This window comes from Anser cygnoides, chromosome 24 (assembly GCF_040182565.1).
Source record: "Anser cygnoides isolate HZ-2024a breed goose chromosome 24, Taihu_goose_T2T_genome, whole genome shotgun sequence".
Taxonomy (NCBI): Eukaryota; Metazoa; Chordata; class Aves; order Anseriformes; family Anatidae; genus Anser; species Anser cygnoides.
The window spans coordinates 2,010,287-2,023,874 of NC_089896.1; the positions used below are offsets into that span (position 1 = coordinate 2,010,287).

Here is a 13,588-nt window from a genome sequence, read left to right on the forward strand (position 1 = left end):
GCCAGGAGGAGGTCTGTTCTTGTGGACAGACCTACAGCCCTTTGCCGTGGAGGTCTTCCATCTCTTCCTTGGCAAAGATTCCCTGTGGACTTTTTCAGGTGACTTGCCCTTGCTGCCTCTTGTTGGTCTGTCAGGTGGCAGGTCCCCAAGCCAGAAGAATATTTTTCTGGGGCGAACTCAGTTCCTCTTGGGAAAAATCCCGCTCGCCCAAGTAGCTTGCGGCCTTTGGCCAGCAGAGGGATCCCGAGCCCTGCGAGAAAGGGAAGAGTCCTGTGCCGTACTGCTGCTGCACGCTTAGAAATCATGGGCAGGGAAACGGCATGTGAAGGTTTAACTGGTTCCTATCAGCACTCACAGTCTGCTGGCTGTATGAATATTCCCCATCCGTATCACTGGGTAACAGTGTTCTCAGTATGGATGAAAATCTTTAGGGCAATGTGAAAGCACAGGATTATTTTTTTTGTGGTCTTCATTGCTTTTAATTCATTTTTACTTGTACCGAATAGTGATTTTCTTTAATCTCTAAAATTTTTGTTCTTGCTTCTTGCTGCCTTTTTGTTGTCTGATTTCATCTGAATTCTGTCCCCACCACCGGTGCGCTTCTGTTCGACTCAGGCCTTCGCACAGCAGTGAAGGGTAGGCTGCGTGAGGGAGGGTGAGGGATAAAGCAATTAGAAACTTCAAGTTAGCAAAAAGATCCAAGCAGTGGGATTGACACTTGTCAGTTTTAGGCACTTTGAACACAGAGCGAGGAACAGCGATTGTTACAGCCTGTTCCGTGCTGAAATCTTTAGCTCAACCCATCTCGGTGGAAGAGGAGTAATTGGAGGTAAAACGGGACGCGAAGGTTGCGCGTGCTTCTTGTGAACTACTTCCTTGGCCGCTTTATTTCATCTCTTGAACCCCCCTTGTTTTTGTGACTTGCAGGAGGGCTCACGAATGGCAGTGGCCGCTACATCTCTGCTGCTCCTGGAGCTGAAGCCAAGTACCGCAGCGCAAGCAGTGCCTCCAGCCTCTTCAGCCCCAGCAGTACGCTGTTCCCCTCGTCTCGCTTGCGCTATGGGATGTCTGACGTTATGCCCTCCGGCCGAAGCAGGCTGCTCGAAGACTTTCGCAATAACCGGTACCCCAACTTACAGCTGAGGGAGATTGCTGGGCACATCATGGAGTTCTCCCAGGATCAGCATGGATCCAGGTGGGATTGAAAACGTTGCGCCGTGGGGAGCTTTTGGGACAGCTGCTCTTTGATTTGGCGTAGCTGGCAGTTTGTGTCACGTCCTGAAGCAAAGGAAGAGGAGGTGTAAAGAGGGAAAGGGGGGTGTGAAGAGACACAGCCAAGTAGTGTAACACTCAGACCTTCCTTTTTATAGGCTGGGGACAAGTCCTGGTAGCATGACTCCCCTCTCCAAAGATAGGCTTGCTTGCTTCAAAATTTGCCTGGTTGCAAGACCTTGCTGTGTTACCCTGTTATGATTTGCTTTGCTTAAGATGTTGGGATACAGATGACACGTAGACATAGGTCTTATGACTGCCACCACCCAAGATTTCAGATCCCTGTGATTTAAAGATCTCTGCTCTGTAAGAGCTCAGTGTGTGAGCCTTATGAATGGAGTTGTCTTAACCAGTGCTTTGAGGGCACGTGTGCCAGTGGCATCATACCAACCTTATTTTTCAGGTTTATTCAGCTGAAACTGGAGCGTGCCACCCCAGCAGAACGCCAGCTTGTGTTCAACGAGATCCTCCAGGCAGCTTATCAGTTGATGGTCGATGTATTTGGAAATTATGTTATCCAGAAGTTCTTTGAAGTAAGTCTTCACTCCCTTCTTCGCAACAACTGTTCTTCCTGCTGCCCTGAGGCACGGGATGAGCTCTTAGAAGCCTTGCCGTTTGGCTAAGAGGATGGATGTCTGTCAGCACTGATGTCACCTCATCCCCACATGCTGCTGCATCATTCCTGTTGGGGTGACTGAAATGGGGGACTCAGAAATTCTTCTGACGAGTAAATCCTTGCTTTGAGAGGTGCAAAAGGTATAGGAATAAATAACAGTGTATCCAGGAGATTTAGAGCCAAGAAGACTTCGTTTCCCCTTTCCAAGGACGCTGTGCTGAGCTGTCAGTACTCATGTGTTTAGAAACACAACAAACAGCATTCACTGAAAGAAAATGTGTATTTCTGTACAAGGAAGGTGAGCAGACATCCATCTCTGTCTTGAAACTGGTCTGTTCCTTCTACACTAAGCCCTGGTTATTTACTTATTTGGAATCCAGTAACTTCCTAGCAAGCACCAATCTCAGGGGTTGCCGCATTAGCAAACTGGCACCTCACCCTGGTGGTTGTAGCGCCTTTGAGTCTGGAATTTGTTTCAAATGTGTCAGACATGTCAGAGACAGAACAGACATCTCTCTGTGCCTCTCGAGATCCGTTGAGCTGTGGCTGGTGTGTTTTTCAGTAGGCAGAGTGTTTCTTGTTTACCACTTTGGCATGACGGGACGGGAGGGCTGCTCTGCTGCTTGGCCACGTGAGGGTTTTGTGTCTGTAGTGATCGGTTTTAATCTTTCCAGTTTGGCAGCCTGGAGCAGAAGTTGGCCTTGGCAGAACGTATCCGTGGGCATGTTCTGTCCCTGGCTTTGCAGATGTACGGCTGTAGGGTGATCCAGAAGGCCCTTGAGTTTATTCCCCCAGACCAGCAGGTAATTGTAAGTTTCAATTTTAACTTTTCTTCTTGATGTTTAACGTTCCTTGCTGTTTGGTGACCTGGACTGCAAACTTCTGTTACTCTTGTTCTTGTTTGTGGCTGGTGTTCTTTTGGTTTGGTTTATGGTATGTTTGTTGTGTTTCTTGTGCTTGGTAAGTGTGTGATGTTGTTCTTGGGTCTCGTTGTCATCTCGTTGTCCCACTGAACACTTAATGGTGTCGGTTCTCTGCTAATTCCCTCCAGTCAGGTTACGTAGGCTGGCTGAGGGGGAAATTGTGAATAATAGTGAATAAGGAGATATTTTAAATCCCTTGAAGTAAGCAGTGCCAGAGTTCTACTTTTATTATTATTCACTGAGATATTGCTGCTTTGATATGTGGGTCAATATTCTGCTTTCCCGCAGAGTGAGGAGAATGAGGAGCCCCTGGTTCCTGCTGAGCCAGGCCTGGCATAGGGAAAGGTGGAGAATAGCCTAAATTCTAGTGAAAGCTCATTAATAAAGCTGTTCCTCTAGGATTTCATTAGCAATGAATTAAGATGAAAAATATGCTATGCAAGCTAGCTAATAAAGGCATTAGGAATCACAGTAGAAGAAACTTAATGTGGGTTATTAAGTTAAAAAGCTGAAACAGGATTTAGAAACGCGTGTTGCCTTCAGGTTGAGCCCGAGCTCACCTATTGCCTTAGCAGTATGTGTGGCTTTGGGTGACAGTGAAGGTGTGGCGGCACAAACTGCGGCACTGCTGGTCCAAGGATTTGCTAATGTCTTCTTCTAGAAAGCTGTCTTGCGAGTGTTCCGTGTTCCTAAAACGCCCGTTTTTGTAGCAGTAGAAAAAGTCAGTTGTCCGGTTTCGTAGTGTTGTTAAATTACTGAAGTGCCATCCACCCTGTTCCAGTGGTGAAGCTTTCAGCCTGTGTGTTTGTTACATTAGTCATATCTACAACTTCGCTGCTCCATTTCCTTAATTACCGTGTAATATTAGCCTGCATTTGTAAAATCCCAGCAAGTTTTTATCCCAGTGCTGACTCCATTTGAGTGGTGTGAAGCTGATATCTGGGAAGTTTGTGAAGTTCAGACATCTCAGATTTCTTTCTTTATGAGGGGAGCAGACGAGGGAATGAGGGATGCGAAGAAAAATTGTGTATTGGGGGAAAAATCTTAAATTTAATATTTGCACAAGGGTGTCCTCTTGAAGTGAATGAAATAAGCGTTTCATCTTCTCGTAATAGTATTTTTCTAGATGGTTTCTGTAGCACAGCAGGCTTCATCTCAGCTCTCAGCCACTGGAAAGCTTCACTGAGATAACCCAAATACATCGGTGCATCCTTCATGCCTTTCGTGTTCTTTTACCACGTGTAGCAGTGAAAGCTTTGCGTTTATCAGCCGTGAGTCCTGGTGGTGCTTTCTGTTTGTCTTTCTCTCCTCCTAATAGAATGAGATGGTACGGGAGTTGGACGGCCATGTCCTCAAGTGTGTGAAAGACCAGAACGGTAACCACGTGGTGCAGAAGTGTATCGAGTGCGTGCAGCCTCAGTCCCTGCAGTTCATCATCGATGCATTTAAGGGGCAGGTAAGCTCTTAACCAAGATGTAAGTCTCATCCGTTGTGTTCTTATGTTGCTTTGAATACCACAATAGTGACCGTAACTCATTCAAATCTTTGGGAATTAAAATTTTAGCAAGCGTTGGGCGAAAGGGTTATGCAGCAATGTGAGTGAGCCTAGGAACTCTTCGATCACGCGTCTGCTTGTCATTTTCATGCAGGTGTATCACAGCAAAGCAGCCTTGCAAAAATCTGTTCTCCTGTTACATCTAATATTTTTGATGGGGGAAAAACAAGTCTGTTATTAATCCATCTTCATAGTAAAGGTGGTGAGCAGAGTATTTTGCGGTTTGTGTAGTAAACTTTCATTAAGATATTCTCTGTGAGGGTGGATTATCAGGCTGCTGTTTCCCAATGGTCACAGACCAGGGGCAAAACAAGAGTTTTCATCCAGCAAAGGGCAGTTACTTGTTTTATTCCATTTTTTTTCTTTTTTTTCCTTCTTGGTTTTCCCTCGTGAATTGATGTTCTGGGTATTAATGTGTAGCTGCCTTTATTCTGGTTGTAGTTGGCTTACCTTCCATTACAAAAGTGCTGTTCTGGGTGTTTCCAGCTTCAGCTTAATTGGCTTTGGTGGGGGACTTTGAAGTACTGAGGGTTTTGCCACAGGGATGTGAGGATAGCCTGGGGTTATTGTAGCAGGAACCAGGCTTTATTAGTTTAGCTGCTCCTGGAACAGCTGTGGTAGCGTGGACTTGCTTGGCTGTGTCAAAACAAGCAGGGCTCTGGCTGGAAACTTGCTCAGCAGATCTGCTGGCTAACCTTTAGTTCTGGACCTTCGAGGAGGGAGTTAGGCAAGGCAGAAATACGTCTGGGAACTTGGCTTATGGCACTGCAATTTCTTTGGCTGACTGTCCCAGTTTCATCTGAACTTTCATGTGCAAGATTAAACTTATCACCTCAAGAATATTTTTTGGTGGTTAATTACACTTAAAAGTCCTGTTTTCCTGCACGGTTTATTCAAAATGGTTATTAAAAAATTTGTAGACTGTCTATTTGAGTTCAGTGCTTGGATTTGCTATGGTTTTTTTTAATTTATTTTAAGCAAGCAGATAGGACTTCGTGCTTTAGAAAGAAAATTGCACAGCAATAATAAAATGAATAAGGTGTTCTTACCGACAGATTTGATAATCCTCTAGAAATGAGCAAGAAGATTCCTTGTTGTCGCTTCTGCTAAGCACAGTTAAGGCTTTTAAACAAATTTGGGTACTTGAGGAAAATCCGTGTCTGAGCATTTTTAACCTTTCCGTTTCATACCACATTTTCATTACGTAGCTGTAATTAGGTAACCGGCAAACCGTGTGCTGAATTTATTCCTCTGAAACTGTTTTAACACCGCTTCCAATAACGCTTGGCTGTCCAAGTGTTCTTTATATTAATCAAGACACTTTACTGCTTGTGTTCCTGTTTCACGATGGAGAAGCTGAAGCTCGGGTAGGGACGTGATGTGCCTGGGGTCACCCAGGCAGTCCTGGGGCAGCGAGACGTATCCAGCTTCGGTTTACGTTACCTGGAGCTGCGGTGCTGCACGCAGAGCTCTGGAGCTGGCGTTCCCTACCGTGCCCAGGAAAAACCACCGCGCGTTCATTTCATTCAGAAAGGTTTTCAGGACCCACAAAGACTAACAGATGTGTTGCTGCCTGTGCTTGCCTGTCCCTTTGAACGCAGGTTTTTGCGTTGTCTACACATCCATATGGCTGTCGTGTGATTCAGAGGATCCTAGAGCACTGTCTTCCTGAGCAGACTCTTCCCATCTTGGAGGAACTGCACCAACACACCGAGCAGCTTGTGCAGGTCAGTCTGAGGGGATGTGGGGGCTGCGAGGTTTGTGGTTGCTGGCTTTGTATTAGGAAAGCCAGCAGCACATTTGGGACTGCAGCTGTGGTGTTGCTGGGGCTGTGTGAACATAGGAGTTCCGTTCCCGAGGAGGGATGGAAGGGAACGTGGCAGGCAAGAAACTCATTGTCACTAATTGTTCTGGCTACGTGCAAATATCCAGCAGGTATCAAAGTTGAAGTTGGATCCTGTTCAGAAGGGGTTCTTGAAATGTGTTTTTACGCACATCGCTTCCTGCCTGCCTTTCCTCTTCTCTGCAGTCCTTCTGAGAACCCTTTTTTTATTTTAGGGTTCGTGCATTGGGGCATGGTGGATCTGACATCAAACAAACCTGTCCTGTGTGCTCATACGTAGCGTGTGGATAGTGGGAAGAGGTTGGGCATGGAGGTGAGGCATCCAAGGCCTGCCTCTGGTATCAGAGTGAAAAAATACGTATCTCGTGGTCTGAATATAGACACTTTTAGAATATGAACGTAGATAAGAACAGTATCTTGTAGCTAGAACAAAGAAAAATTGAAATGAGAAGAGTATTGGCATTTCATGTTAAAGGAAACTGTTTTGAGCTTTATAATCAGGACAAAGATGTAGTATTTTACCTCCTGGTGAAAATCTAGGGTGCATGTTTCTGTAGAAGTATAAAGTATTTGTATGATTTAAACAGTAGATGTTTTAATTAGCGTTTAGTCCAAGTTTGTAAGACTTAATTAACGCACATTGGGAACTAGCTTGGTATTAATGGTTCCTGTCCAGATTTTGTCACACGCTTCTGCTGTCTCTCAAACAGGATCAGTATGGGAACTATGTTATCCAGCATGTACTAGAACATGGTCGGCCTGAGGATAAGAGCAAGATTGTAGCAGAAATTAGAGGCAACGTGCTCGTGTTGAGTCAACATAAATTTGCTAGGTATGAATTTGTTTCTTAAAGTCTCCATGCCCCGTGGGAGTATGGACGTGTGCTAGAGTTGCAAAAGTTAGAGGCGGGGTGTAGGTAGGTGAAAGGAGTTGATAAATAACTTTTTGTTTAACAGCAGAATGCTATTTATAACTGCTTAAAAACTGGGATGAGCGACCTGCAAGGTAAGTTTTACTTGTAACGAAGGAGGATGAAGAGGTGAAAGAGTAGTTCAACTCAGGCTCCTGAACTTGACCATCAGTTTGTGTGGTGTGTGTTTTGTTTTTTTAAGCGGTCACTATCCCTTGGATGATAACATTTTAAGAGCGTTTCAGTACCTCTGGGAGGTTGTGTCAAGCCACAAGGGAGCTTAGGAAATCAATGTAGCAAGAGTTCTTTCTCATCCTGCTTTTCTTACGCAACGCCTTGTGGTCCTTTCTGAGATACGTGCCTGAGGATATCCTCGTAGGGAAGCTGAGGCAGTCTGAGGGTGTTAGACCAGGTGCTACAGAGCTAGTCTTGGGTAGAAGCAAAATTCAGGTACCTTAATGGATGTAAAAACTAAGTAATGCTTCCCACATTTGTGAATTCCTTGTGTGTGTGTTTCTATCCATTTGAACATGAAAACTGATGTCTTCAAAGGCGTAATACAATCTTTGCGTTGGGTAACATAGTGCTTTAATACTTACGGACACAAGGGAAGTATAACATCAACAAGAATTAGAAGAGTGCGGTCTGAATGCTGCCATTTCAGCCTCTTTCTCCCTGACTTGCTCTTTTTTCTAACCTTCTTTCCAGATGGAGTGTTAATTAGTGTATGGGGTCCCCCGAGCTGAGTGCTAGTTGTGGTAAATCACTTGGTGATTTTATGATTCAGGGGGTGCAGCAGATAAGGCTTGCAAAACTCTTTTCTCTTTCATATATCCTATTTAACTCTGCTCTCCGGAGAGCAGAGACTAGTCGTCTAATATATTCAGGAATTTGGGAAGTTCTTTGCTAAGTTCTTTCATTCCTGAATCATATTTCCCTGTTGTTATAACCTTGGACCTCTGTTCCTGCCGAGCTCCACTACTGAGAAAGCCAAACAAAGAGCAGCGCATCTGCTTTTCTGATGGGCGTGCTGTGAGAACAGACATTGATCTCCACTACAGCATCACTGTAGAGACAGACAAATAAATTTGGGTGAAATAAAACCTGAATTGGTCCTCTACCCAAATTCCCACTCAGATCCTGAGGTCCTCGGACTGTTTGTTTCCCGTTACTCAACTTCTGCACCAGCACATAGGTCTTTCCCAAATGGTCTGCCCTCCTTAGAAGCTTGAGGAGATCTCTTTGGGGTGGAACGAAAAGCCCAGTGGGGATGTTGTGTGCTCACTGCTCGTCCTTTTATTGTTACAGCAACGTTGTGGAGAAATGCGTTACCCATGCCTCCCGTACGGAGCGTGCCATGTTGATCGATGAGGTGTGCACTATGAACGACGGCCCTCACAGTGCCTTATACACCATGATGAAAGATCAGTATGCCAACTACGTGGTACAGAAGATGATCGATGTGGCAGAGCCAGCTCAGCGCAAGATTGTCATGCACAAGGTAAGCAGCTGCCGCCAATTGGTAAGGATACAGGGCTTGAGCTGTAAGAAGTGGCACTGCCACACTGGTTGCAGGGAGAAACTGAAGGCTGAGATAATTGTTTGTGCCTTCAGAGCTTCCTAACAACCCAGGTATTTCAAAGTTGCAGGAAAGTAGTAGTAGGAATATATTCATAATATATGAAATAATGAGATGCCGTTTGGACTTAAAACTAGCTGGTTGCTTCTAGCAATCTTCTCTGACCTAGTAACCCAGTTCCGCGCTCATGGCATAGTGAGCGATGATAAAAAAAACGCTAAGACGTCTCCTGTAGCAGTGCCACCAGTTCGGTGCCTGGCGAGGTGCCTTTTCAAAGTCTGGCGATGATGACACACTTGCCCTCTCTGAGAACAGCATTTGCTAATGAGAGAAGTGTTACATACTCAGCGGAGCTGAGCCAGACCTCGGAGCACCTCAAGCACTAATGCGGAACTGCTGGTTGCCTTTCGAAGGGCTGCCAAGCTCTGCCTGTCACTTCGTGTCCCAGCTCTGCAGCGCTGATCAGGAAAGTCAGGTTAGCCGTTCGCATCGTGCTAATGGGGCACGCGTGGTGCTCCTGCAGCTGCTGAGCCCGGAGTCATTAACCGAGTCCCGTGTTTCTCGGGTTTGGATACGTTTTTGATGAGAGACTTCCAGGGATTAGCATTATGCTGCAGTGTTGGAGTGTGTAACAGTTTCAGGACTTCCTATTTGTCTAAAATGAAGACGTTTGGGAATTCAGTAAGCGTTGCTGCCAGTCCTGCCTTCCAGGGCTCATAGGGCTGCTCCCCAAGGGCAGGAGGCTCTAAGCATCAGGTGATGTCTTCATTTTCCTGCTTTATAAACAACAAGCATGCAATTGAAATAATCTTCAAGTAGGCTAGTTCTTAGGTTTAGGAGTCACCCAGGGTAGTCATTTTAAACCAAAGCCCATATTAGTCCAGAAGAAAAATAAATAAAAGTGTACAGTCTCACTGGGGCAAAATGACCTGTAGCTCTGCTAATCTGTGAGGTGTGTGTACATATATTTAAAATCTTTACCGACACGGTCCTGTTCTTGTCAAGCGGAGTCTTTTGAATAATATGCTAATTAGGTTATCAGTGTGGCTGTCAAAAATAGAAGTAGGATGACAGCTAAATAAGACGGGCTGAATGTGAAGGTGTTAGCTACGTTACCCAGCTGAATGAAAGCTTGGGAAAACTGAGTGCATTGCCTGTTGGTTTGGGATTGTAAAAACTGCTCGTGGTGCAAACAAGCAGTTTGCGTTGCGCTTTTAACAGCGCTTTCTTCTAAATAAAAATAATCTTAACAATCAGTTCTGTCACTTAAAAAAAAAAAAAAGGCTTAGAAATGGAGATGAACAAAGAGAGTACTGTCGGACTTGGGAAGTTCTCTGTTCCGTAACCTCAGTGAAGCAGCCTGACCTTCTTGGGAATGCGATGTGGGGAGGGCCGAGACACAAATCTGATTCTTACAAAACTGGTTCTTGAGGTCGAGTAAGAGTTTAAAGAGCTAGTGACTGAGCTGATGAAATAGGATGAGCGCGGGGTGGACTTCCCATGGGAGGCCAGTCAGCTCTAGCTGGGGCAAGCAGTGGTGATGTGTCCACCCCAGGAGCAGGGGAGGAGAGGGGAGGGCTGTGCGTCATGTTCTGGCTGTTCCTCATCCTGTCTGCAGTTTCCACCGTGGAGTAAAAAGTCTGTTGTAGTTGCCTTATCGGAGGAACTTGCTGGTGGTGTGGGATAGTAACGGTAATGAAAAGAAATGGCTCTTAGGTCTCATTGCTCTGAAGCTGTCCGGGAGAGCTTCAGCAGTGCAAGGATGCTCGTGCAACACAACAGGGGTTTTTCTTGCCCAGTTCTTCCAGTAAAGGTGGCTTTACTCCAGTTACAGGAGTTCTGGTGGAGCTGCAGATGACTTTTACTCTGAAATAGTATGGCTGTGTGAAGTTTGCTTCCGCAGATCTCTGCTTAAAAATTAGGGGGGGGGGGGGGGGGGGGGGAGTGTATTTTAATTGTTAGGTTCAGAAATTAAACAGCTGTTCAGCCCAGGAATGCCGCTTGCCTTTCCCAGTATCTCTCCAAATATACTGCTGGAATTCATCCTGGGAACCCTTTTGGGCTTTGAGCTCTTCAGAAGCTGAGCCTGGAAGGAGGGTGAAGGCCCTGCCGAGTTCGCAGGTTGGCTGTCGCGCTCCTCGGTGCTGCTGAAGTGCAGTAAAAGCTGCTCAGCTGCACCGCCCCTTGCAGCGCTTTTCTGTGTTAGCAATTGGTCTGTTTGCCCCTGGGCCAGAGAGGTGGAGATGGGCAGAGTCCGAGCACCCTTGGGAAGCCGGAGCACCCAGGAGTCCTGTCTTGCCAGCTCTGGGCAAAGCCTTACGTTTGTTCATCCGTGAGACGGATTCAGCTTGATCCCATATTAGGGCTCAAGGTCCCACTTGCTTCTTGACCAGGAGTTCCTTCTGGGATAAACCTTAAAAAATAACATCAGCGAGTTAGGAAACGTTGATTTGGTTCACAGCTTGAGGTGATTACAGCAAAAGGCACCCTGCTTACTGTTCGAGGTGTTCTCAGGTCCCTTGTGTGTGGTGCTGGCGGCCGGTGCCGAGTGCCTGGAGCTGCGGACGGGATCGCCGTGGCTGCGTTTCGGGTCACCAACCCCCCTCTCTTTTACCTCCTAGATCCGGCCTCACATCGCCACCCTGCGCAAGTACACCTACGGCAAACACATCCTGGCCAAGCTGGAGAAGTACTACATGAAGAACGGGGTTGACCTCGGGCCCATCTGCGGACCCCCCAACGGCATCATCTGAGGCGGCGCGCGGCGGGGCTCGCTGCCAGCAGGCGCTCGCTCACAACCAGCAACCCACCTTGGTCCAGTACAGCTAGAAAACGTTCTGTGGTTGCTAAACTACTAAAAAAAAAAAAAAAGAAAAAAGAAAAAAAAGAAAAGCCTTTGTAAATTTCTTTAATTTTATTATGCATAACATGTACTAATTATTTTTTTTAATTAACTAATTGCCCTGCTGTTTTACTGGTGTATAGAATACTTGTACATAGGTATCAAATGTACATGGAAGGCCACATTTTTGTTCACTGTTGTATCTATATTCCAAATGTGGAAACTTTCAGGGTGGTTGGTTTGAAGAAAAAAAAAAACAAACACGTTTTTAACTCATCTGCCTTGCAGGCAACTTTTTTGCAAATACCTGTTTTTTCTCCTTTTAGTCAAAAGTCAGCAAGAATTTTGAATTTTAGTTAAATGGCACAAAGGATGCCTTTAACGCTGTTTATAAATATATAAAAAAAAAATCAACTTGCTAAAGCTTCAGTTTAAAAAGAATTAAGTTTTTGAAACTTTTTAATTGCTTTTTTTTTGTTTTGTTTTTGAGTATAACATGCTAAAGGAGGTAGCTTAGTGGTCGTTTTTGGAAGAAAACGTACACACCCAGAAAGTTTTTAAAGCAAGGGGGCGGGGGGCGGGTGTACTTGTTTACTGCCTACTCAGTTTGTTCTGTTAACATTGAGAGACACAATTTGATTATTTAGCATGAGGAAAAAAAAAATCCAACTCGGCTTTGGTCTTGCTTCTATAAATATATAGTGTATACTTGGTGTAGACTTTACATATATAAAAATTTGTAGTATTTTCTTGTTTTGATGTCTGATCTGTATCTATAATGTACCCTAGTAGTGGAACATACTTCTGACTGTACAATTGTACATTTGTAAACCTCTGTAATGTAAATGTGGAGAAGTTTGAATCGACATAAACCCGTTTTTTGGTAAGAAAAAAGAATTAGCAAAACCTGTGCATTTCAGTGTATATTCACACCTTTTATGGTCGTAGCATATAGTGTTGTATATTGTAAATTGTAATTTCAACCAGAAGTAAATTTTTTCTTTTGAAGGAAATGTTCTCTTTATACAGCCTAGTTAATGTTTAAAAAAAAATGCTTGGTTTTATTTGTCACCTAGTTGAACAGTAGCGATCCTTTCTAAATGTTATACAAAATGATTCAGTTCAAAATAGTGTTTTTTTGAATCTTAAAAAGTAATGTTTTGCTTATTTTGTGACAGTAAGAAACAAAAAGTGCAAAAGTACAGAATCCCCTAGTTTTCCTTACAATCAGAGTCCCTTTTCACCTTGTAAAGTGTGAATCACCTTCCCTTTTTGTACAGAAGATGAACTGTATTTTGCATTTTGTCTACTTGTAAGTGAATGTAACATACTGTCAATTTTCCTTGTTTGAATATAGAATTGTAACACTACACGGTGTACATTTACAGAGCCTTGTGTATATTTCCAATGAACTTTTTTGCAAGCACACTTGTAACCATATGTGTATAATTAACAAACCTGTGTATGCTTATGCCTGGGCGACTATTTTTTGTAACTCTTGTGTAGATTGTCTCTAAACAACGTGTGATCTTTATTTTGAAAAATACAGAACTTTGGAATCTGGCTTTGTGCTTCATTTGGACGCTTTGAGTAGAGCGCCACCGCCACACCTCCCTCTCTGCCTTCGCCTTTCTTTGCAAGCCCCCGGCTCCTCTCTGAGCAACCCTGTGCGGAGAAAAGGGAGCAGAGGGAGCGCTTCGTGCTGGCTTAGTGCTGCTTCCCCGTTCTGGCACCCGTCCTGCTGCTGTCAGGGGCTTGCTGGCCTGCGCCTGACCTGTCCTCTGGGAATTTCCAAACCTCTTCCGAGCCCATAAGAACTCGAAGCAACCACACCGTCCATCCTCCGGTGGTAAGTTCAAGCCGAACGACCACCTTCTCTATGGAAAGTGCCTCTTGGTCGCTTTTTAAGCACTGCAGCTCTTGCTGAGAGGGGCAGGGAATACTTTTCCCCACTGTCTCTCGTACTCTGCTCGTGCTTCCCTCGGCTTCTGTCATCCTCCCCTCCACCCTGCCCTCTTTCCAGTCCAGGATTGTCAGTCTATGGAGCT

At 45.0% G+C, this 13,588-nt stretch overlaps 1 protein-coding gene and 1 non-coding gene across 11 annotated transcripts in view; both read left to right on the forward strand.

The window, feature by feature from the left end:
- PUM1 (pumilio RNA binding family member 1) overlaps positions 1 to 13,103 on the forward strand; it is a 71,807-nt gene extending 58,704 nt beyond the window's left edge. For 7 of the 10 annotated variants that reach the window (XM_048073075.2, XM_048073077.2, XM_048073079.2 and 4 more), the window contains 8 exons: positions 928 to 1,195; positions 1,676 to 1,805; positions 2,563 to 2,697; positions 4,130 to 4,267; positions 5,968 to 6,093; positions 6,920 to 7,041; positions 8,428 to 8,620; positions 11,320 to 13,103. In XM_048073075.2, coding sequence (XP_047929032.2) covers positions 928 to 1,195; positions 1,676 to 1,805; positions 2,563 to 2,697; positions 4,130 to 4,267; positions 5,968 to 6,093; positions 6,920 to 7,041; positions 8,428 to 8,620; positions 11,320 to 11,451 — 1,244 coding nt within the window. In that variant the 3' untranslated portion in view covers positions 11,452 to 13,103. The remainder of the gene's footprint in view (positions 1 to 927; positions 1,196 to 1,675; positions 1,806 to 2,562; positions 2,698 to 4,129; positions 4,268 to 5,967; positions 6,094 to 6,919; positions 7,042 to 8,427; positions 8,621 to 11,319) is intronic. The other 3 variants (XM_048073078.2, XM_048073082.2, XM_048073085.2) reach the window with 1 other exon arrangement.
- On the forward strand, positions 8,976 to 9,061 carry LOC125183918 (small nucleolar RNA SNORD103/SNORD85). Its single transcript, XR_007166719.2, has one exon. It is a non-coding gene; the product is annotated as a small nucleolar RNA SNORD103/SNORD85 (small nucleolar RNA).
- Positions 13,104 to 13,588: the final 485 nt, after the last annotated feature.